Here is a 23,110-nt window from a genome sequence, read left to right on the forward strand (position 1 = left end):
ATACTCATGGTGTGTTTGAGATGGAACGTACTTTAAAGATTGGCTAGTCCAGAGACTCTTAATGTGGCATTCATGGATGCCCAAAGGGATTTCAGGCAGTCCATGAGCTTTGGTGAATCAAAGATTACATATTTGTTTTCATTAATCTATAAATGAAACTGAGTATTTCCTTCAATTATTTTAAAACTGTTATTCTTAGAAGTTTACCATACTGCCAGAGAGGTCCGTGACACCAAAAAAGATTAAGAACCCCTGAGTTAATCCAATTCCCTCATTTTCCAGAGAAAAAGATCAAAAGAGACAGATGGTATAAGGACAAAAATGAGGGATTTGGAATCAGAGGAAAAAGAATTCTCATTGTTACTTATTACCTATGTAACCTTTGGGGTCCCTTCTGAGGTCCCTTTCAGTTCCAAATGTGGCTCTTATGAAGTTTAGAAAAAGAAAAATGATTTGGTTAAAGTCACCTAATGAGTTAGTGGCAGATCTGGATAGAATTGAGATCTTTTATTTTCACCACTCTTTCTATAATATCATGTCACACGTCTTAGATAAGACTTGTTCATCAATAATGCTTATTCTCTCCTGCCCTCCCTTGCTCCTTTTTCCCCTTCACCCTTGAGGATGACAGCAAGTACAGAGTCCAGACACACCTTAGAATCTGAAAGAATCAGTTTAAAATATTGTCCATTTGGCAGACATATGGCAGATACAAAAAGGGATAAGGGCAATATTCTTTGATTTTAGGAAATATACACAGTCATTTCTTGTCAGGATATGAACCTGCAGAACAGACATGATGCAGGTGGAGAAATCTGTAGGTAGAACAGCCAGGGCCAGACCACTCGGGGCAAGGAATATCTTTTTGGACAAGGGGAGGAGCTGGAGGATAGAGCAATCATTTTGGAAATGACTGGGTTCTAGGTACTTTTAGTGATTCTTCCCCAGGTCCCCCACTGTGCAAAAAAGACCCTCACTATACTCAGCTGGAGAAGTCCTGAGCTATCTTCCCTATTAGGGCAACCAAAATTTCCTGTATAGTTTTGAGAACAATGGGAAACTGGGATGCTTTCTGTCCTATACCATCCTATAGCATGGAAGGAGGTTGAGATGGGAGTCCATAAGAGATTCTAAATGCCACTCAGTCCTTCAGCTCCTTCAATCTTCAGACCTTGCAGAAGGGGAAAATCGAGGAGTGGTCCCTGTGGGCAGTAGGAAAGGAAGGTGGAATCATCACTGTCTTCTTCTGGGAAGCCATGAGAGCTGGGAACCCTAGAATCAGGGGGACTTTTCTGGAACCACATGTTTTCATAGAGTTTGGGACTTGGGGTAAGGTCAGCCAGAAGCGGCTGTGTGGAATCCGAGCGCAGGTAGAGCCCAGCAGGTGATCTGTGCTGACGCTGGTACCCTTGGTTTCCCATCACCTTCCCATACTGGATGGGGTCACTGGAGGTGAGATGGGGCTCTGGCAGGAAGGGATCCCCTTGGAGAATGTAAGCCTGGACCAGGTGGGGGAGGTTCTTGACTTCTTCATCTGTTCCCATTGTTTGTGCTGGCAACTTCTTCTCCTCCTCCTTCAGGACTATGATCTTGGAGACAGGGGGCATGGCAGGGTCCCTCAGGCTTGACAGATGAATGGTCTCCTGGGAAGGATGAGAGTATTAAAGTGATTGGAGGGATATACCCAGAGCATTGCTTATCTAGGGGAACAAATGTGGATTTTTATTGCCCAATGTTAGTTGGGAGGGAACTACTTATCTTACAAGAGGAGAAGGCACACAGGGAGGAGTTGGGTCATGGGAATCATGTGTCCATCTCTCCCCCAGCCTGTTTTCCCTCTTAGGTTCCCAGTGCCCTTGTTCCAATTTAAGTCCTCCCTCCAGCCTATATCTTACCCCATGAAGGATTGTGGGGATCCACTGGCCCAGACTGCTGTGGGCTGGGTCTGGGACATTTGGCCAGAATTGAGTCTTCATCCTGGAAAAGTTTAAGTGAGCACAGGCATTGTGGATGCCCTGCTCCGGTATCAAGGATTTCCCTCTCCTAATTTATCCTGTGTTCCTGTGATTTCTTTTTGGTAAGGGACTCTCTTTGTCCTCTGAAAGCCTAAGCTTTGTTTCAAGGTCTAGGGAAGGGAGAATCCTTGGGCTTGGAGGAAAGAAGATTGAGAACAACTGAATCTTGTTTACTAAGACCCTGAAGTCCCATTATAGACTTTGTAGGCTGTCTCTCCTCACTTCAATATCCTAAAGAAAAGCCTTCAATCTGAAGTCAGGGAAAATCTCTCAATTCTAAAATGAGGAGATGGGAGTCACTGGTTTCCAAAGTTTCCTCTCTAAGGTACCTGTTTCCTGGCTCCCACTACTTTATTTTAGGGGAGGAAATAGGCTTAGGAGGAATTTAAGTTAGATGTGAGAAAGAATTGCCCAGTTGGAGGACAATGGATGGAAGGAAGAAGTCAAGGCTTATGATGACAGATCCTGAGGCTGGTGAGTTACATTTTGAGCCACTGAGCTGTGTCCTACCCTCTCAGCATCCCTTCTCCATCTCACCGGCCCCAGGTTCTCAACTCACTTGTGGTTCTTATGGAGGCAGACAAGTGTAATAATAACACAGAACACCAACACAGAGAAGAAGCTGATCAGGATCAAGAGCACGTTGATATCTTTCTCCTCTGTGGGGAAGGGTTAGCACCAAAGAAGAAAAGATCAGATCCCTGAGCACAGAAGCATTTCTAAATCCCCGAATATGGTCCCATGACTTTCCCTCTTGGACTATGTCTTCCTGGAGGTATGGCCATATTTCCTTTTATCAGACCAGAATTTCTCTTAGAATAAGATGTGTCTTTCCTCTGGATATGTCCTTAGGACAGGGATTTGGTCCTAGCAGGACATATGAGTCTATGCCATTGGAATGTGAACTCCTTGCATATAGGGATCACCCCTTTCTTTGGGACTTGTATTCCCTGCATCTCACACTGTACTTGGCCCACGGTGAGCACTGGACTCATGGATTGGTTGGTTGTCAGCTGGTTGGCTCTGGCCACCCCCATGGAGAGTGTGTTTACCAAGGGCGATGGTCACCACTGTGAGGTCTGTGCTGTTAATGCCTCCGGCTTGGTTGGAAGCCATGAGATGGACATGGTACATAGTGCTGGGTTCTAGGCCACGGAGGATGCATCTTCGAGATGAGGCATTTAAGATGACAGCTATAAAATGTAGTGAAGACAAATGAGAAAGACAGAATGCCTGGATTAGTACCCTGGGGGCTCTGGTTTTTCTACATCTGGCTTTTGACCTCTAGGACTCTGGTTCCTGACCCTGGAATCTGAGAAAACATTTTCTGAGTGGGTGGGTAGGGGGACCAGGGAATAGTACTTAAAGAATCCTGGTTCTGGACATAGGTCCAGAAGTGGTTGAGAAGGACACGTGTGGTCTGTATGGGAGAGCCCTGGAAGGAGATAGCCTGAGAATATCAGGGGTCCCTGTCCAGGGTTCTGAGAGAAGGAAGTGGCAGTGGCTTAAGTCCATTATTCAAACTAGCTCACTAGCTAGTTGGGAAAATTAGGTCAGAGGAGAACAGGTAAAATACCTTAATTTGGGAATAGATCAAAGGATAGTGTATTGGGTGTGGGAGAATTGGAGTGTCAGGTGGGGATATCAGGGATCTCCCTAAAAGAATATTGAGCATATGTTCCTTGGGTCTTACATGCCTTGGGGATAGGGGTCAGAGAGAGGCAGGGGCAGCACTCACAGAATTCCTTGTCCTGAGAATTGGTCCAGAAGACAGTGTATTGGGTGATGGGGCTTTTCCCCAGCTCTGGGATCCCAGGCTCCCATTCCAGTTCTGCCCAGGTCCTTCCAATATGCTTCAGCTTTAGCTTTGGGGCATGGAATGGAGCTGTGGAACGAGAAGGAGGACTCTATGGAGGCTGGATGGATTTTGATCACCTCCTCACCAGGGAGGTCTAGCTCCTGGGATAGGGTTGGGGGAAAGATGGAGAAGGGGGCTCGATGCCTGTTCTCAGGCCCTGCAGCTGGTTGTCACACACGTGTGTTAGAATGGGGCACAGATTCAGACAGAGGGAGAATCCCTGAGGTCATTGTGACCTTTTCTCTGAGTACTGCTGTCTCTTGCTCCAGCTTTCTTTCTATATCCTTCTGTTCCCTCTATTCCCCCTTCCACAGGGGGATGACACAGTGAAATGCCAAGGGGAGAGAAGGAAACTCATTTTAGGACTAATGGCCCTTGACTACCTACCTACTTTCTCTGCTGGACTTTTACAGGCCTAATGCCTGAAATCAAAGCAGGGGAATTGCCTAATTGTACACTCACACTAGTGTTCTCTGGGCTAATAGGTAGGGATGGAATGGGACAGATGTGTCCAGAGCACGAAGAAGTGGGTGGGTTAAGAGTTTGGGAATGAGAGAAAGTTGTTGGCAAACCCTTTTCTCGGGAGTAGGCATAGATGTGCTGGGGACGCCCTCTGGTACCATCATACAGGGGGGACACAGTGATCTTGTACAGCTGGAAGGGCATGATGTTCTCTGCAAAGAAAGAGCAGCGAAAGCTAAGTCTTGGGAAGGGGAAGGGGCTCCCACTGTATTTTCTCTCTGCAAGTATTGACACCAGTTAAGGGAGAAGTACACAAATGAGAGTAGGGACTGTTGGGATACAGCTATAGTAGGAGGGTTGAGGAAGCATATCAGGAAGGACTTTCTGTCTCTGAATGTGGGGAATGGAAGAACAATAGATAATCTGAGAAAACCTAGAGATTCTTATTCCTCATAGGAAAAGAATAGCCACCACAAGAATAACTAACATTTATATAGTGTTTTAAGGATTGCAAAGTTCTTTACAAAAATTATTTTATACTCATGACAACCCTGGGAGGCAGGTGCTCATTTTATAGATGGGGAAACTGAGATTGAGAGCAGTTGAGTCTAGCACTAAGAATCCCGTCTCCCCCCTCCCTCCCCATATAGATTGGGACAAGAGCTGCTTGAAGAAGGAGAATGGATGGGATAATGAAGTGGGAGGATTCCATATGTATATTTTGAAGGGATCTATCCTTAGTAAAGAGAATCCCAGTTCCCTGCTAGCTCTGAGCCCTCACCATCCAGCAGGGTCCCAGTGCTGCTCCCGTTGGGCTCAATCTTCCAGTTGCCATTACAGTCATCCTCTTGGTGGGCTGGAGCCAGACACCATTCTATCACATAGGCCCTGGGGAGGGGCTGGCCTGGAGGGTAATCCCATCCTACCCAGAGGCTGTGAGCATCTGGGGCAGAAGTGTGGATGTTGGACACAGAGGTACCTAGAGATGTGGATATGGTATGGAACCTACCTTGTGGAGAGGAAAGAATCCTGGTTCTGGAAGTTGGTCCAGAAGTGGTTGAGAAGGACAAGTGGGGTCTATATGGGAGCTCCCTGGAAGGAGACAGCCTGAGAATACCAGGTTTGTCCTGGGGCACATCCCCACCTATCCTCTCCATCCCCACTCCTTCCTCAATGAATGCAGTAACTAATGCTTGATCCCAGACCTTCAGCCTCACCCGGATTTGGCTTTAGCTAACCCCAGACTCTAGGAAGAGACTTATACATTCATTCTCCTCATCTCCCTCCTCATCTCTGAAGACCTGGAGGAAGGAGGTGCTGTGGTCCTGAAGCTCAAACAGTGCGTCTGCTCTCTCTTCCGACAAGTCAGGAGAAGTTTTATCCTTACCTTGGGATTCCCAGAAAGTGATGGTGGTAGGGGAAGATTCTCCAGCTATGTTGTAGGCAGTGAGGGTGACTTCTTTGGCCCTCTCTGGCAGCTGGAAGGCACAGCTCAGCTCTGTGGTGTTGCAGAGGGGCCGGGACTCCCCATCTTGTCTTGGAGGACTTGGGAAGACCAGGTAGCCTTGGACTCTGTTGTCATTTTCCTCTGTAAGCACTGGCTGCATAGACACATAAGAGGGTATGGTCTTTTCAAGAAACCCCAGAATATTGGACCTCAGAGGGCATTTAGTCCAAACCTAGAGGCAGTGTAAGGTGGTAGAAAGGCTTTTGCACTTGGAGTCAGGAGAGTCTTGGGTTTAAATTCTGCCTTAGATGTTAGATTGTGTTCTAGACAAATTATCAAATTTTTCTGAGCCTCAGTTTTTCTTATTTGTAAAATGGGAATAATAATGCCAGGAAAAAAAATCCATAGTTATTGGGAGGCTCAGAATAGAGAAGCATTTCAGAATTAGAATGTATCTCAGAGGCAACATAGAACAACTTATATTTGACCAGAAATCTCCTCAACAACATAACAGACAAGTATTCATTCATCTAGTTGTGGCTTAAGAACTTCCAAGAAAGGGGGCTCCACTACTTCCAGGCATCTAGGTGGTACAGTGATAGAATCCTGAGCCTAAAATCAGGAAGACCAGAGTTCAAATTTAGTCTCAACATTTAATAGCTGTGTCACTTAACCTCTACTTGCCTCGGTTTCCACATCTGTAAAATGGGGATAATAATAGTATGTACCTACAAGATTTATTGGGAGGGGGGTTGGAATCAAATGAGATAACAATTGTAAAAAGCTTGGTACAATGCCTGGCACTTAGTAAGTGCTATATAAATACTAGGTATTATTATTATTGTTATTATTCTTCTTTAATTGTTCCATTTCACCTTATGTGCAGGACATTTCCCCCCAACATCAAACCTAAATTTGTTTCTTTGAACTTAGACCCAATGCTTTTGATTCTGTCTTCTGGGACCAACTATAACATCTTCTTCCACATGGAAATCCGTAAAATATTTGAAGATTGCTAGCATCCTTCCTAATTCTCCTCTTCTCCACGACTGGTACTTCTAGTTGCTTCAACTGATTTTTATAGGGTATGACAATGAGACTATTCATCCCCTTGGTAACCTTCTTCTGGACACACTATTATTTTGTTATTTTTTCTGTTTTAAAAGAAGTTGCCCAGAAATGAACAGTTATCCAGATGTAGTCTGACCAGGGCAGAGTGCTATAGTACTATCACTTCTTAGCCCTAGACTCTATTCTTTTCATGCACTTAAACTTTAGCTTTTTTTTTGGTTGCCATATTGCCCTCAACTTATCTTTTTTGGACAAAATGTTATCCGTTCATGTTCTTTTCATCTTGAACTTTTGAAGAGGAATTTTTGAATCCAAATATAAGATAATGGCCATAAGGCATATTGTAAAACTGAAGTTGAGCAATGAAGAGTCAGGAGATTCTATGTTCAAACTTAACCTCAGACACTTTCTGGATTGATCCTCAGTTTCCTCATCTGTAAGAATAACCCATCTTCCAGGATTGTTACAAGGAGGAAATGAAGTCATATTTGTAAAATGCTTTGCAAAATCTGAAGCATTGTAGAAATGATAGCTAACAAATTATTATAATGCTATAAATATCAGCTATTACTATTACACTTCTCCCTCCAAAGCATACATCCTCTCGTCAACCTTCCTGACAATTTCCAGCCTTCTCTTCAGTGATGGGTAGTTCATCACTTCCAGAGGCAGCTGATTCCCTTTGTGGTAAGCTGAATAGGATTCCCTGGGTCAAACTGAGGAAACTGAGGCAGAGAGAAGTGAAACGATTTGCCTGAAACCACACAACTAGTAAGTTCTGAGGCCAGATTCCAACTAAGATCTCTCTAGCTCTAGGTGTAGTGCTCTAGATACCTACCTAGATGCCTAAGAGTCCTTAGCTGGGAGTTGACCAAGGTTTTCATGACTAGGATCTCTCCTATTCCCCAACTTTGCCTTCTATTTCTGAGATATATGATTGAGGAAAATGATAGTGAGAGGAATCAAAGTAATAAGGAACATAAAGAACATTTGAACCAGGAGTCATCGCTCTAATTCTGTTTTTGCCCATTGCTTAGCCAAGATGACCTGGAAAGGTTTCTTTCTACATTCTATGGATTTGCATCTTTGTAAAGTGATAGACTTGGACTGTATAGTCTCTAAGCATCTTTATATGCGGTGTGTTTAATTAACACTACACACTTATTGAATGACTGGCATTATCTATAAGGAGGACACAAATATTCCACCTAGAACCTATGTAGAATTCAGCCTGTCTGTCTCTCATATATTCCCAACTTCTTGGTGTTACTTCTCTAGGCTTGGAAAGGGATCAAGCTTCCTAGAGAAGGGACTGGAGAGAATCACTTCTGGCAAAGAGAGTTACCTTCCAGAGAAGTTGGATGTCCATCATTGTATGGTTTAGTTTCTGTACTCGTCGCCTCCACCACACATCAAATCTGACCCTGGGACCTGGGAAATAGAATAGAGTCATGGCTAACTAAGGGGAATGGGAGGAGGTGAGAGAATACCAGAAGTAGTCTCTCCTAATGGTTTCCATCAACATCTTTGGCCACTTACGCCTCTCCTTGGTAGTGAGTTCCAGGCTGCGGCTCCAGTCACTCCAGTGACCACCCATGGGCCAACGGATACACCGCAGTTGCAGGACATAGCGAGTGGCCGAGAGGAGACCACAGAGGTCATTATCTCCCTCATGTTGGGTACTTGAATTTAAGAAGGGTGACACCTGTGGGAAAGTGATCAGAAACTATGTCAAGCAAACCCTGAGCCCTGGATCCGGGCTCATAAAGGAGGAAGAATCTGAGTGCTTAGAGAACCAGGATGGATAGGTACATAAAGGAAGAAGGCATTAGGATGAGGATGGGGGCTCAATGGAGGAGGGGAAGGCAAAGGATCAAGGTGGGGATGGATGCTGCGTGAGAGGAGCAAGGACTCTAAATGCAGGGAGGTGAGTGTTCAGTGAGGATGAGAGCTTCGTTAGGGGACTCAGAGACAGGACAAGGGTCCCAGGTTCCTTGAAGACACGGAGGGAGGGTTCCCTGAAGGGGATGGAGGCTTCCTCCCTTAAGCACAAAGTGCACTGCTATGAGCAGGGAGTGAGAACCTTACCAGGACCCAGGTCAGCTCCCCAGGACGATGGTACTGAAGCTCACACATTTGCTCCATATGATTGCTCATCCTAGCCTTCTTCCACTTTAGCCGGAGGCATCCAGGCTGGCGAAGGGAGGAGTCTAGGCCTGGGCTGGCCTTAGCAGCTTGGAGTATTGGGGGGTCTAGTTTTACTGTAACAAAGAAATCAGTTATTACCCCCCCTCCATGTTTCTCTACTCTTGTGATCCTGCCTTTGTCTTTCCTGCTTTATCATCTATTTCTCTGTTCTTGCCAGAAAGCATCTAGGTAGGTATCTAGAGCACTACGCCTAGAGCTAGAGAGATCTTAGTTGGAATCTGGCCTCAGAAACTTACTAGTTGTGTGGTTTCAGGCAAATCGTTTCACTTCTCTCTGCCTCAGTTTCCTCAATTTTAAAATAGGGATAACAATAGCATTAACTTCTCAGGGTTGTTGTGGGGATCAATTAGGAGAATAATTATACATTATCTAAATTAAATTAAATTATAAATATACAGTAGGCATTTGATAAATGCGTGCTTGCTTCCTTTTTTTTCTTTCTAAAAGTAAAGTTGGTATGTATCTTATGCATTTTCCTGAACCCTTGTCTCTTATGCCTGAAATCCCTTCCTTCTTTCACTTTTCAGGTTCACTTTCTACCCACCCTTCCAAGACCAATTCAAATGCAACTGCTCCAAGAAGCTTTCCTTGATACCAAACCTCAAAAGCAATTCCTCCTCAGACTTCATAGAGAACTCTTGTTTGTACCTCTCTAATGCTTTCATGGCACAGTATGTGACAATATCCATGCTTATGTTTTATCACTAACACTTGTATCAGCCTGCTGTGTGGAACACCAGATAGGTGCTTAACAAATATATAAAATTTCACCACCTGTCACCGTCTTTTACTTTCTGATTGGATCTCTTGTTTCTCTGTTTTTTGTTTCTGTGTCTTCATGTTTCTGCTTCTGTTTTTGAGCCCAGCTAGATGGACTCCTTTTGTCCATATTACTCACCCACTTCCATGGGGTTGATACACAAGTGTGAAGACTCAGCTTCTCCGAGTACATTCTCTGCCTTCACCCAAATGTCTACCTTTTGGTACAAGAGAAGCTGGTTTCGGAGGATGGAGCACTGGCTCTCACCATCTTTGGCGATGCAGTCTTGGATGGGTTCTTTCCTAGACTGGCAGTTATCATTGCTCCTAGAGTTTAATAAGAGGAGTTTATGTTGGAGCTAGTTGTCTACATGTCCCTCTCCAAAACTCTGTTCCTTTACCCAGCCGCTCATCTAAGTTTCATCCATCTCAATGAGCCTTTACCTGTTTCACTGAGACCCTCTCACACTCACTTATCTCTTGCCACTTAACTTTTCTGTGTCCGTGGCCATGAGATATGTTTTCAGTGGAATCACTGAGAGAAGATTTAGAGGGACAAAAACCCTTTCTCATACTTCTAAGACCCCAACTACAATGTTTTCATTTTCCTAGTTTCTGACTGTGGCCAGATTTGCTACAGATTCTATCTGGGGGCTGGTCCTCCTCACTCCAGGGCCTATGATCCTCTATTATCTTTTATACCATTTTCTCTGTAGTTCTTATACATGTCCCTGAGATCAAGGGGGATAAGGAATGGGAACTCAAGGCTGATATTCCTGCCACAGATTCACTTACTTGTAGCTCTTCAGAGTGAAGTTGGTGGGCAGGTATGTGCTGGGACCAGACTTCCACTGACAGGTGAGGACCTGGGTTGTATGGTTCATGACACAGGAGAAGTTGCTGGGTGGCTGAGGGGGATCTAGGGTGAAAAAAGTGTATGAGAAGGACATGGATGTTGAAAAGGAACTTAGACAGGGGACCCAATCCTGACTCTCATAATTCTTCCTCTTCTCCATCTATTAGGCTCAGAGTTCATACCATTCAAGACTTCCCTACAGGACTGCCTTGAGATCCATGAAGGCCAGAGGGTGAGGGCTGATAAAACCTGAGGTCCTACAGTAGAGAAGACTGGATGGACACTCAGGAGATATTTATCTAATGAATCCTAGCTGGGCCACTTATTATTGTGTGACAGTGAGAAAATCAGTTAAGTTCTGGAGTGGTTTCTCTAGTTTACTTTTCTGTAAACTGAGATTTAGAAAGGAGCTCTCCAAAGTGTTTTTCAGGTCTTAGTTCATATGATTCTAAGACATTGTCTTTCTCATGGTCTTACTCCAATTTTGAAAGTAGGGACATGGGAACTAGACCTACCTGTTCATGACAACCAGTCCTACCAATTAGGCCCCTTTGTCCTATGTTTACATTACTAAAGAGGAAATTTAACTTGTTCTTCTCCCACCCTCAACAGAAAGGACACAACAGAAAGGACACATACTCAGAAGGGGAACAATAACTAGTCAAGTCTTTGGAGAACTTACATCTCCACCAAATCCTCCCCATACTAAAGCCCTGATCCTGTGTTTAACTTTCTCCTTATCTTAGCAAGGGGTGATGAAGGCAGGATTCTCAGCAGAGTGGGAGGGACTCACAGCCAGCCTTCAACTCTGCCTGTTCTATGATCTGAAGAGTCTCTTTCCAAAGCAGGCAACAGGAGAGCATGGCGCGGGTATGGTTGAAGTGGGGAAGGGTAATGTTGGATTGCAGAATTCCATCTTCCCTCTGATGTTGCCAACTCTCAGGCAACTTCTCCAAGTCCAGCTTCCACACAATTCTTGTGGCTGTGCCAATTGGTTTCAGGCAGTTAGGGTTGATGGTACAAGAAGCTGTGACAGAGGCACCCAGGTGGATGACAGAAGCCGACACTTGGATGTCTCCACAGTCACGAAGACCTAAAAGATGGGGAAAAGGACAAGTCAATAACAGAGCAATGAGGGTATTGTCTCTTTTGTCAGAGAAAGCTAACTGGGCAACCCAACCAATGTGATAGAAAGAACATTCCATTGGGGTTCAGAGGACCTATATTCTAATCCTGACTCTGAAAATTATTGATTATGTGACTTTGATCAAATTATTTGATCTCTCTGGGAATGAGTTTCTTTCTTTCTTTTTCTTTCTTCCTTCCTTCCTTCTTTCCCTCCTTCCTTCCTTTCTTCCCTCCTTTCCTTTCCTTTCTTTCTTTCTTTCTTTCTTTCTTTCTTTCTTTCTTTCTTTCTTTCTTTCTTTCTTTCTTTCTTTCTTTCTTTCTTTCTGAGGCAAATGGGGTTAAGTGACTTGCCCAGGGTCACACAGCTAGGAAGTGTTAAGTGTCTGAGACCAGATTTGAACTCAGATCCTCCTGATTTCAGGACTGGTGCTCTGTCTTCTGCACCAAATAGCTGTCCCAAATAAGTTTCTTCTTCTGTAAAATGAAGGGAGTAGAAGATTATTAGGCCCTTTCCAGCTCTCTATATATAACTCTATGATCCTGTCCTTTAATATGCAACATCTATAACATTGTGTAAACCCTTTGATCCAGTAATACCACTGCTAGGTCTATATCCCAAAGACATCCCCAAAAAGAGAAAAGGACCTATTTGTACAAAAATATTTATAGCAGCTCTTTTTGTTGTGGCTAAGAATTAGAAATCAAAGGGATTTCCATCAATTGGGGAATGACTAAACAAGCTAAATATGTGATTGTATGAAATATTATTGTGCTGTAAGAAATGATGAGCAGGATGACTTCAGAAAAGCCTGGAACAATCATGAACTGATACATAATGAAGCGAATTATGGATCTATCTTCTAACTTCTATAACCTAAGAGGAATGTATAAGATTGCAATATGTAAAAGAACTATTTCTCTGTCATTCTGACATAAATTGGCCTATAAAAGGGCTTGGTAGAATTAATTTTTTCCCCTGAGGCAATTGGGATTAAGTGACTTGCCCAGGGTCACACAGCTAGGAAGTGTTAAGTGTCTGAGGCCAGATTTGAACTCAGGTCTTCCTGACTTCAGGGCTGGTGCTCTATCCACTACATCAACTAGCTTCCCCAGTTGGTAGAATTCTAATGATTGTATAGATTTTCTCTGAGATCTGAACCTATGCTTGAGCATAATAATAAAAACTAGGGTTTTTCTATTTCTATAATTTCTGTAAATATATTTTAGCAGTAGCTATCTACCACACAAACCCAGAGAAGAGATATTTCTCCTAAGAATTGTTTGCAAGTTGTCTTCCTTCATTACACTGTAAGCTCCTTGACAGCTGGGGCTGTTTTGTTTTGTTTTTTACCTTCCTTTAGACCTGGCACATAATAGCTATTTAATAAATACTTATTACTGACTGACTGATTCTCTGAAAAAAGAGGTTTCTTTTCAGCTCAGGTTTGTCTGTGTTCTTAAAATCTTTGAGAACGCTGCTGACTTTTTTCTTTAGATAATTAACATAATAGCTTTCCATCCTAGTTCATAGACAACAGTCATGACACTGTCCTCCTTCCATCAAGTCCCCAAACTACTTGCCGTTAGAGAACTGGAAGAACAGAAAAATTCCCAGAAGGTTCCAGGCTCTGGGCCACATGGCTGCATTGTTGATGTTCACCTGAAAGAAGTCCCCAGACATCAAGGTGAGAAGCAGGTCTTCAACTTTTTCTATAGCTACATCTCAGAGAAGAATTGAAACAGAACTTTGGGGGTAAAGAGCTTGCCAGACCCATTGTATCTCTAAGATCTCTTCCAGCTCTGAATCCTGTGATCATATGAATATGAAAAAAAGGCTAGAGAGAGTAAAAAGCAGGAGGAGGAAGAAGAAAGGGAGATATAGCAAAGTAGAGAAAGAAAACAGGACTGATTACCCCATTTTATCCTCCTTTTGTTATTGGTTTTTCCCTCAAATTTTTTGGCATTTACTTTTTGGGGCATTGGAATCTCTTTCCCCCCCCTCCCCTCTAGTCAGTTGCTTAAGGAAAGGATCTATTCTCCTTTTTATTTTTATTCAGAGTAAAAATTTGTTGTTGTGCTGTGACCATATCAAGACTATTTAAGATCCATTTTATGGTCCTCTTCTCCATTCATTATGGAATTTAAAGTCCTCTATATTTATTGCTGCCACTGCTACAACTCAATCACAAGAAGTGAGAATTTTATTTTCACCATTCTCTAAAAATTACTCTCTTTGGGGCTGCCATTTTACTTTGTTATCTCTAAAATGAATAGTTTTTTTTTTTTTTTTTTTTGGTTAAAAGTCTTTATACTCTGACTTTTCTGCCAAGTTTTAATCTGCAGGTTAGTTCATCTTTCTCCTCCCACAGCTTAAAGTTTCTTTTATTGCTTTGTTCTTGACCCTCCCATTTCTTAACACTTTCTCCCTTGGTGGTGTTGTCTGCTCCCATGGGTTCATTGATAATCTTATGATTTCCAAATCTAAATATACTATATTTATAAGCCTAATCCCTCTCCTGTGTATGCAGGTTACAACTATAATAATTAATACTAGATCATTTACCAGGCACATCAAGGTTTGAAAAACATTTTACATATATCATCTTTTTTGATTTTCACAATAACCCTGTGAATAGGTAAATGCTATTATTATCCCATTTTCAAGATGAGAAAACTGATGAAGCTAACAGGTTAAGTGGCTTTCCCAAGGTTATAAAACTAGTTAGTATTGGAAGTGGGATTCAAATGTGGGTGTCTGATTTCATGTTCAGTACTACTTCCATTATGTTACCTGTAATTTTCCAGCTAAATGTCCCATAGGCACTTCATACTTAGCATGTCCCAGATTGTCATTTTCCTCTTGAACCTACTTCTTCCCCAGTTTCAGTTGATGACACCATTCTCATATTCCCTCAAGCTTATAACTTAGGAGTCCTCTTCTTTGTTTCTCTTCCTTTTCCCTTATCTGCTACATCCCAATGATTGCCAAATCTATCTTTATGATCTTTCGTTCTTCTTCTACTCCTGCCTTTAAATTAGGAGACTTCAGCATACATATTGATACTCCCCCAGAAATCTTAACATACTTACTCATTTTCCATGATCTACTTCTTTATCCCACTTTAGTTACACACAAAGATGCTTATACCTTTCATCTTATTGTCTCCCACCACCTCCATGTTTATGAACTCTGAAATTCTCTTATATATCCCAATCTATTAGTATTCTATCTTTTCTTCTTATTTCTAATACCAAACCTTTCTCTTCATCCATACAATGACCTCCAATCCTTTAACCCCTCAATTCTCTCTCAGGCCACCACTCCTTCACTGGCCATATTCTTCTCCTTTCCCTATTTTGACCCGTAGTGAGCCAGTTCAATCTTATAATGTATTCTTCTGTTGAATCCCTTGCTCCCTTATCATACCACTCTTTATCTCCTGCCAAACGTCAGCCTTATATCTCTTCAAAGCACTATCTTCCACTGATCACAGACTGAATAAAAGTAGAGAAAATCAAATGCCCTTACTGAGTCCATCTCTAATTGTGTTAAACAATCCCAACTGGGCCCTTACTGCTGCAAGACCACCTTTTTATAGCTCCCTAATTAAATTACTATCTTACTCATCTCAAGGGCTCTTTTAAATCTTTTCATTCCTCCTCAAATTCTCATGGTTTCCTCTCCCATTCTCTCAGTTAAGCAATACGTCTCATATTTTACTGAAAAAAAATGAAGCATTCTCTTAAAGGTCCTTTTTCTCCCCTACTCCTTAACACATATTACCCAGATGCTTTTTTGCCCACTATTTCTCTCTTTATTTCTGTCTCACATGATAAGGTAGCTCTTCTTTTTACCAAGGCCAACCCTTTATGTACACAAGTGATCCCATTTCATTCTGTCTCCTCAAGTTGATTGTTCTCTCTATCATCCATCCCCCTTCCATTTATCTTCAATCTCTTCTTGTCTACTGGCTATTTCTTTAATGCCTACAAATTTGTCTCCCTAACTCTCAAAAAAACCTCACTTGATCCATCCATCTCTACTAATTATATTGTCCCACATTCTACCTGTCTTTTGTGGCTAAACAAATAGCCTTGAGAAGGCCATTTACAAATAGATGTCTCGACTTCCTTTCCCTCTCCCTCTTCTTAAGTGTCTGCAGTTGGGTTTTGGACTTCATCATTTAACTGAATCTATTCTCTGCAAAGATACCAAGATCTTTTAAATGCCAAATCCAATGACCTTTTCTCAGTTTTGGGTTCCTTTGCAGTCTCTGAAATAATCATTCACCCTCTTCTCCTGGATATTCTCTTCTCTCTCAATTTTCTGGACACTACTCTCTCTGTTTCTCCTCTTACTCATCAGTTCTCCTTCTCAGTATCCTTTGCTGGATCCTCATCCAAGTTGAGGATACATGACAATTGTAGATGTCCTAGAGGATACTGCCTGCTCCCTTTTCTCTTCTTCTTCCATTCAATTTCATTTGATGATCTCATTAGCTCTTATGGATTCAATTATCATTTCAAAACTACTTAATCTCTGATTTCTCTGCTGACTTTCAGTCTAGCATCTCCAACTGCTACTGGATATTTTGAACTGGTCATCCTATAGACATCTTAATCTCAATATTTCCAAAGATGAATTTATTATCTTTCCCATTTTGTTCCCTCTTCCAAATTTCCTTATTACTATGAAGGATATTATCATCTTCCCAGTCTCTTAGTTTTGAAATCTAAGTGCTATCTTGATACCTCACTATTTCTCATTCATATACAATCAGTTGTCAATAATTTTCAAATTTCACCTTTGTAACATCTCTGGAATATATTCCCATTTCCCCCCTAACATTGTCACTACCTTCACACATCCTGGTTTTTTCTCTTTCCTGTACTATTCTAATATTGCTGGTAGGGCTCCCTGACCCAAGTTTCTAACCACTCTTGGACATCATCCACTCAGCTACTAGAGTGATTTTCCCTAAAGATTTAGGCAAAGATAGAAAGATTTTCCTAAAGTTTGGGTCACCCCCTCCTACTCAATAAACTTCAGTGACTTTCTAACACCTGTAAGACTAAATTAAAATACTCTGATGTTCAAAGTCCTTTATACTCAAATCCTGGTCTCATTTTCAGTTTTCTTATACCTTCAATTCCATTAAATACTCTTAATTCTAGTGCTTTCCTGCTGTTAATTTATTTTATATATATTTCTTAGTATGCTTTTTTTCCTTCAAGAATGTGAGTTCTTTAAGGTCAAGAATTGTCTTTTACCCCCTCCCCCTCTTTTTTGTATCCCAATGCTTAGCCTGGCACAGAGTAGGTGCTTATTAAATGTTTTATTAACTGACAAGATCTCTCAAATCCATCTCTTCAGCACTCTTGTTCAGGCTCTCATTACTTCTTTTCTGGAATAAGACTCTTTTTAAAAAATATTATTTATTTTCCTGTTCTTCTCAATCCATCCTATATATGCCATGAAATTAATCTTTCTAGTGCATAAGTCTGATAATGTCACTATAACTTGTTTAAAAAACTTTAGTGGCTCTCCATAGCTGATAGGATAAAATGCAGATCCCTTAGTCTGATAATCTAGATCCAACTTCCTTTTCTGCCCTTACTTCATACTATTTCCCTATATACTCAATGTTCAAAGCAGAAGACTTTCTGGTCCCTAGTCTAGGTTCTCTTATCATTGTGGCTTTACTTACATAGATTCACCCACACAGAATGGCTTTTCTTTCCTATCTTCCCTCCTATCATCTCCATTTTTTTGTTAGATTTGGAGGAAAATTCAAAAAAGTTTGAATCCCAGTTCTGCCACTTATTATCTATATGACTTTTGGCAAGTCCTTTTATTTCTGTGTGCCTCAACTTCCTCATGCGGGAAATGGGAGGGGGGAGGAGGGAACTTTAGATCAAATAGCCTCTCAGGTCCCTTTCAGCTATAATCCTCTAATCTCTCTGGGTTTCCTCATAGATTTTATGAGAGGGTTGGAATATGTGTCTGCCCTCAAAATTTTTTCTATTTCAGCTCTTTATCTCTGATCCCAAGATACAATACAGGCATTTCTTCTGTGAGAGCTTCTCAGGTAGAAGTGATCCTTCCATTACCATATCTCTTATCCCTCAGTGTCTGATTTCTCATAAACATTTATAATTTTAAAAAGTTACATGTCTTTGTGTATATTCAATTAAGTTAACTTTTATTTACCTCCTATTCTGTTCCAGGTATTGTGAGCAGGCCCTGCTTTTAAGGAACTTATATTCTACTATAATTCTACAAGTATCATCATCCCTTTATTAGACTGTAAGACATAGGTGATTTTTGTTTTTGTTTTAATATCCCCAGTGCCTAGAACAGTGTAGGCACATAGCATGAGATGGATAAATAATTTTTTGGTAAATTTTTAAATTTTAAACTTAAATACAAATAAGGAAAGGAAAAAACATCACAACATTACCATACAATGCAGCAGATCATAAGAAAAAATTCAGTATAAAACAATAAATTTCCGTTTCAAGAAAACTTATCTAACAAATAACTTCACATTGTTCTCAAAACTGCTCAGCGTTTCTTTGCTTCCTTATTGAATTTATTTTATCCTCTACTGTATGCTTTTATTTTCCCCTTCCTCTTCCAACCCATAGAAGTCTATAATTAAGTACATATAAATATATTTGCATATATATATACACACATACACAAACACACATAAATATCTATATACATATACATTCATACACATATACGTAAGACCATATTATGCTTATTTCTATCTGTTATCTTTTTCTCTGAAGGTGGATAGCAACTCCCTTCATCAATCCAAGTCTTCTGATGCTTTTCTAAATCAACCAGCTCATCATTTCTTATAGCACAGCAGTATCCCTATCCAATCACATCCCATCTGAGAGCTTGTCTATGAAATTTTCCCCCCTCAATTTTCTGCATTCCCTCTAGGCTACATAGGTTTTATTTATACAAGAAGATTTTAATTCAAAATAATCAAAATTAATCTTTTCACTCTTCAACAATACTCTCTCTTATAAGATAGTTTAAGTTCTGATACTTCTGACTCTTCTTGGTTTACATCTTTTTTCCTGTTTTTTTGAAGTTCCTGACCTTTTGCTTTTCATATTAACTTTGTTATTTTTTCTAACTCAGCAAAATACCTTTAAAAGTACTTTAATTGGGATGATACTGGAAAAGTAACTTAGTTAGGTAAAATCATTTAAAAATAAGATTGGCTTTGATAAATATTTGTTTAATTGCACTGAAATGAAACTCTAGCTCTGCCATTTAGCACCTGTGGCTCCCTGGGAAAGAAATTATCTGTTTGGGTTTCCATTTCCTTAAATGAGAGGATTAGATTATATGAGCTCTAAGATCCCTTTCATTACTGATCCTCTCTCATGTAGTTGAATCTGTTGGAGAACTCTAATTTTTTGTTGTTCTGCCAAGGCATCTTGTCCCTCCTAAATCTTTTCTTCTCCAGACTAAGCATCTTCCTTTCCTTCAGATGATTGTTGACTGACCACTTATCCCAATAAAAGCAAAGCCCAGATAAACAACATCTCTCAACCAATATATGGCAGTAATAGACTGAACTCTGTCAGAAGAAGACAGAAGTAGAGACAGTTGGGGAAATGTAAAGACCCACATTTGTTCAGTCTTCAAAGATTATAAAGCATTTTTCTCAGCACAGTCCTGTGAATTAGGTAGGGCAAATCTCATTTTGATAGATGAGGAAACTGACATTCAAGGAGATTTGGTCATGGTCCCCCAATTAGTAAATAGCAGAGGGGAGGGAAGTCTGAATCCAAGACTTCAGGACCTAACTTGCCTCTCTAACTGTTACATTGTATTGCCAATTTTAAGGGTTCTTTTTTTTTTTTAAGTCTTTTCTTGTCATTTCTTTTATGTGGGGGATTCCTTAGATGGAAGATCCCACTGATATCTATCAGCTACTCTTCTGTAACTCACGGGCTCAGAGAGGTACCTGAAGCAGTGAGAGGTCAAATGGCTAGTATGGGTCAGAGGGAAAACTTGAACCCAGATCTTTTTGATGCTAAGGAAAGTATTTTATTCACTAAACAATGAAGCTTCTCAAAGATTCTTTAAGCACTTTAAAGGAGCATTATTTAATTGAGGATCCTAGCAAATAAATAGCTGTCTGTTTTTCTTACCTAGTTATTGTGTGCCTGCAATCCTTCCTCCCCCTCACTGTGCTCTTTAGAATGGCTTCCATCCAGGGAAACCACTAGACAGAGGGGAAAGTCTCTTATTTTCCTGTCCTTGGACTCCTTCCTTCAATCCAGCTACAGCTGAAGATTCTGGTCCTCCTACAGAAAAATCCAGAAACTTGGATTGATCAGCACCATCCTTTATTTCACTGTATTGTATTGTCTTTTCCTTTCAATTTCCTTAGAGGTAGGATAGTGTAATAGACTTAGTTTCAAATCCTGTCTCAAATATATCCTAGATGTAATTTTAGCTTCCAGAAGCCTGTTTCCTCATATGTCAAAAGGGAATAGTAATAGCACCAAGTTATTGTAAGGATCAAAATGATTTGCAGGTTTCATTTAAGGTTCTACATTAATATTAATCAAACAACAAATTTTCTCTGTGTCAAATATTGTACTGAGTATAAAGAGTACATAGGAAAAGTAAGAGTCCCTGTTTACATTCTCATTTCTCAGCTTCTTTTTAATTTTCTTTCTCATTCTCTGCTCATTGTTCAACCTGCCCTCAATTGATCCCTCTCCTCTCTTGAAGAAGTTTCTTTACCTATTTTTCCTTTCTCTCTTCCCTTGATTTTTTTATACTCTTATATTCCTCCCCTGATTGCTACTTTCTCTTTGTCTCTTATCTTTCCTTCTTCTTTGCTCCCCTCTGAACTGGAAAGACCTGAGAGAAATGTTCCTTAATCTCTTTCTCCTTCAGCACCCAGCGTATACAGCAGCTTTTGCTTAATCAATGGTGAGTTGGATTTCTAAATGGTGGGATCTCCTCTCTTTCTACTCACCACTCCCCATCGCCCCAACTTGGACCAGGTTGTGGTTCTGTGTAGGCAACTTAGGTCTAGCAAAAGCCTGAATATCTGTTGTTTAAGGACCAACAACCTAGATGGACTTATCACCAGAGAGCTGGTAATACACTGATTCATTTTCATCCTCTCTCCCTGTAGCCATTTTACAGATGGACAAAGTGAGGTCAAGGAAAGAGAGGGGACTTGCTTAAGATAATATTGTGAGTTAGAGACAGCTAGGTATGACAGTGATAGAGCGTTGGACCTGGAGTCAGGAAGATCTGATTTCAAATTCTGCCTCAGACTCATATTATCTGTGTGATCTCTGGACAAGTCAGTTAATCTCTGCTATGGTTTTCTCATTTGTACATAAGGATAATAGCATTCACCTCCCAGGATTTTTGTCAGGATAAGATGAGATGATATTTGTAAAACACTTTACATATATTAAATGCTAATTATTATTACTAGCAATCCTAGACCAGAGGTTTGGCTCTTTTACTTTCATTTCAGAACTCTCTACATCACTGCTCAGTGTTCCCAAACCACTAATCATCAATCTTTTTGTTTTTTAATCATTTCTTTTTCAGTTTGCTGTTTGCCTTAGATTTCCCACCAAAATATTAGTAAGCTGCTTTTGATTTGATGTTAGAGCATATGCATTAGAATCCCAGTTTAGCTACTTTTCACCTCAGTTTCCTCATTTGTACAATGAAACATTTGGATTAGATGGTTTCTAATAAGTAATATTTACATAACAATTTAAGCTCCTCAAGCCTATTTACATATATTATCATCTCATTTGATCCCTGTGAGATAGGTACTATTGTTATCTCCGTTGCACAGATTGTTCTGGAGTAAACAGAAGTTACGCTTGTTCAGGGTCACACAGTTAGTGTGAGGTAAAATTCCAACTCAGAGCTTTTTCACTCCACCTATTTTCTAAAGACAGGACTTCTTACATTTTTTCTACTTGTGACCCCTTTTTCCCTTGAGAAATTTTTATGTGACCCTGGGTGTATATAGGTCTATAAAACAGGCATATAAACCAAACATTTCAAATAAACCATTTTCCGACCTCCCATTCAGTTACGAGATCCCACATGGGTTTGCAAACCACAGTTTAAGAAACTGGGCTATAGATTATACCACCCAGGGCCCTTCTAGTTATAAATCATTTGAGCAGAAGTGGATTCATCTTAAAAGGTATATACTCCCTCTCTTTCAAGTCATATAGGCCCTGTGAAGATGGGAGGGGACCTTCTCATACGTGCAGCAGGGTGACAGACAGCTAGAGATGCCCATAACTGATCCGTATCTGGGGAGAATGTCACTGTGCATCCCCACATGTCACCACTTCTGTTCCTAAGAGGCTGGATCTTAGGTTTCCAGGGGCTCAACTTCATGGCCCAGATCTAAACCACGGGACCTCAGGATGTCAGGGCTCAGTTGAGGTAGAACTGGGGGGGGGGGGCTGGCTGCCTGGGGAGGTGGGGGGGGTAGGGGGCCCTCAGGACTTACCTCATTCTTGGAATGATTTTGCCTCCTTTTCAGTCATTTCGCAGAGATCGAGCTGGCCCTCCTCAGGAATTCACCCGGGGCCTCACATCATCCCCTTTCTTGCTCAGTTCCTGAAAACTACTTCAGTACAGACTGTTCTGACACCTTCCTCCTCCCTCCCTTCCCTCCCCACCCAGGGCTGTCGTTAGTTTTTCTGACTTTCTGACAGGCCTTCCCCGGGCTGGGGGATTGCAACACCTGCTTCAGCCTCCTTCCCTGGGAAGGGAGCCCCTTCCCCTCAGGAAGGAGCCTCTGAGAAGCGAGGCAGCCACTGTGGGCCAGCCTTCCTGCCCTGGACCCTTAAAGGGGGTTAGGGATGTGGCAAGGCTCAGAAGACCCCACCCCCCACTCCCACCCCCGGATTTCCTGACCTAGAAGTCTTGCTCCTGGGCAGGGACCAGGAGTTCTCCAACCTGGATGGGGCCTGCCTTAGTACCCTCCCCCCAAAATAGGTGTATTGGGAACCTGCCAATTGGGCAGGTCAAATGCAATCTTAATCCTTCCCCTTTTCCCCCAAATATTGATCACTTGGGTAATCTGAAGCCTACTTTTCCTTGAAGCCCTTGGCCTTGAATGGTGCTGAGTAATTCCCATTCTTTAGCCAAATCCCACTGTCTGTTTTCTTCTCTGCCTTTGTCCTACCACTGATCACCGATGCTTTTGATCCAGTTTAGAGTAGTAGGTCTTTCCATTCTACAGATAGAGAAACAGAACTTGGGC

At 41.4% G+C, this 23,110-nt stretch overlaps 1 protein-coding gene across 1 annotated transcript; it reads right to left on the reverse strand.

Moving 5' to 3' along the window:
* Nucleotides 1-654: 654 nt before the first annotated feature.
* On the reverse strand, nt 655-22,662 carry CSF3R (colony stimulating factor 3 receptor). Its single transcript, XM_031962170.1, has 16 exons — nt 22,352-22,662; nt 13,386-13,464; nt 11,470-11,769; nt 10,616-10,739; nt 9,960-10,147; nt 8,942-9,114; nt 8,393-8,558; nt 8,199-8,284; nt 5,723-5,936; nt 5,117-5,314; nt 4,446-4,547; nt 3,754-3,900; nt 3,068-3,208; nt 2,575-2,674; nt 1,896-1,977; nt 655-1,643 (listed from the first exon to the last, which is right to left on the reverse strand). Exons 2-16 carry the CDS (start codon nt 13,441-13,443, stop codon nt 1,131-1,133), a joined length of 2,592 nt encoding a protein of 863 aa, XP_031818030.1. The 5' UTR covers nt 13,444-13,464; nt 22,352-22,662; the 3' UTR covers nt 655-1,130.
* Between the last annotated feature and the right edge of the window lie 448 nt (nt 22,663-23,110).

Source organism: Sarcophilus harrisii, chromosome 3, assembly GCF_902635505.1.
Source record: "Sarcophilus harrisii chromosome 3, mSarHar1.11, whole genome shotgun sequence".
In the NCBI taxonomy this organism is placed as follows: domain Eukaryota; kingdom Metazoa; phylum Chordata; class Mammalia; order Dasyuromorphia; family Dasyuridae; genus Sarcophilus; species Sarcophilus harrisii.

Bases quoted from the DNA above. Each gene is read 5' to 3' on its own strand.
- CSF3R (XM_031962170.1), bottom strand. From the start codon at position 13,443: ATGTGGCCCAGAGCCTGGAACCTTCTGGGAATTTTTCTGTTCTTCCAG. The intron at 5,937-8,198 runs GTAACTCTCTTT...GTGTCTATGCAG, and splicing joins ACATCCAACTTCTCTGGAAG to CCAGTGCTTACAGAGGAAAA. The intron at 5,315-5,722 runs GTAAGGATAAAA...CCACATCTCTAG, and splicing joins CACTTTCTGGGAATCCCAAG to GTACCTCTGTGTCCAACATC.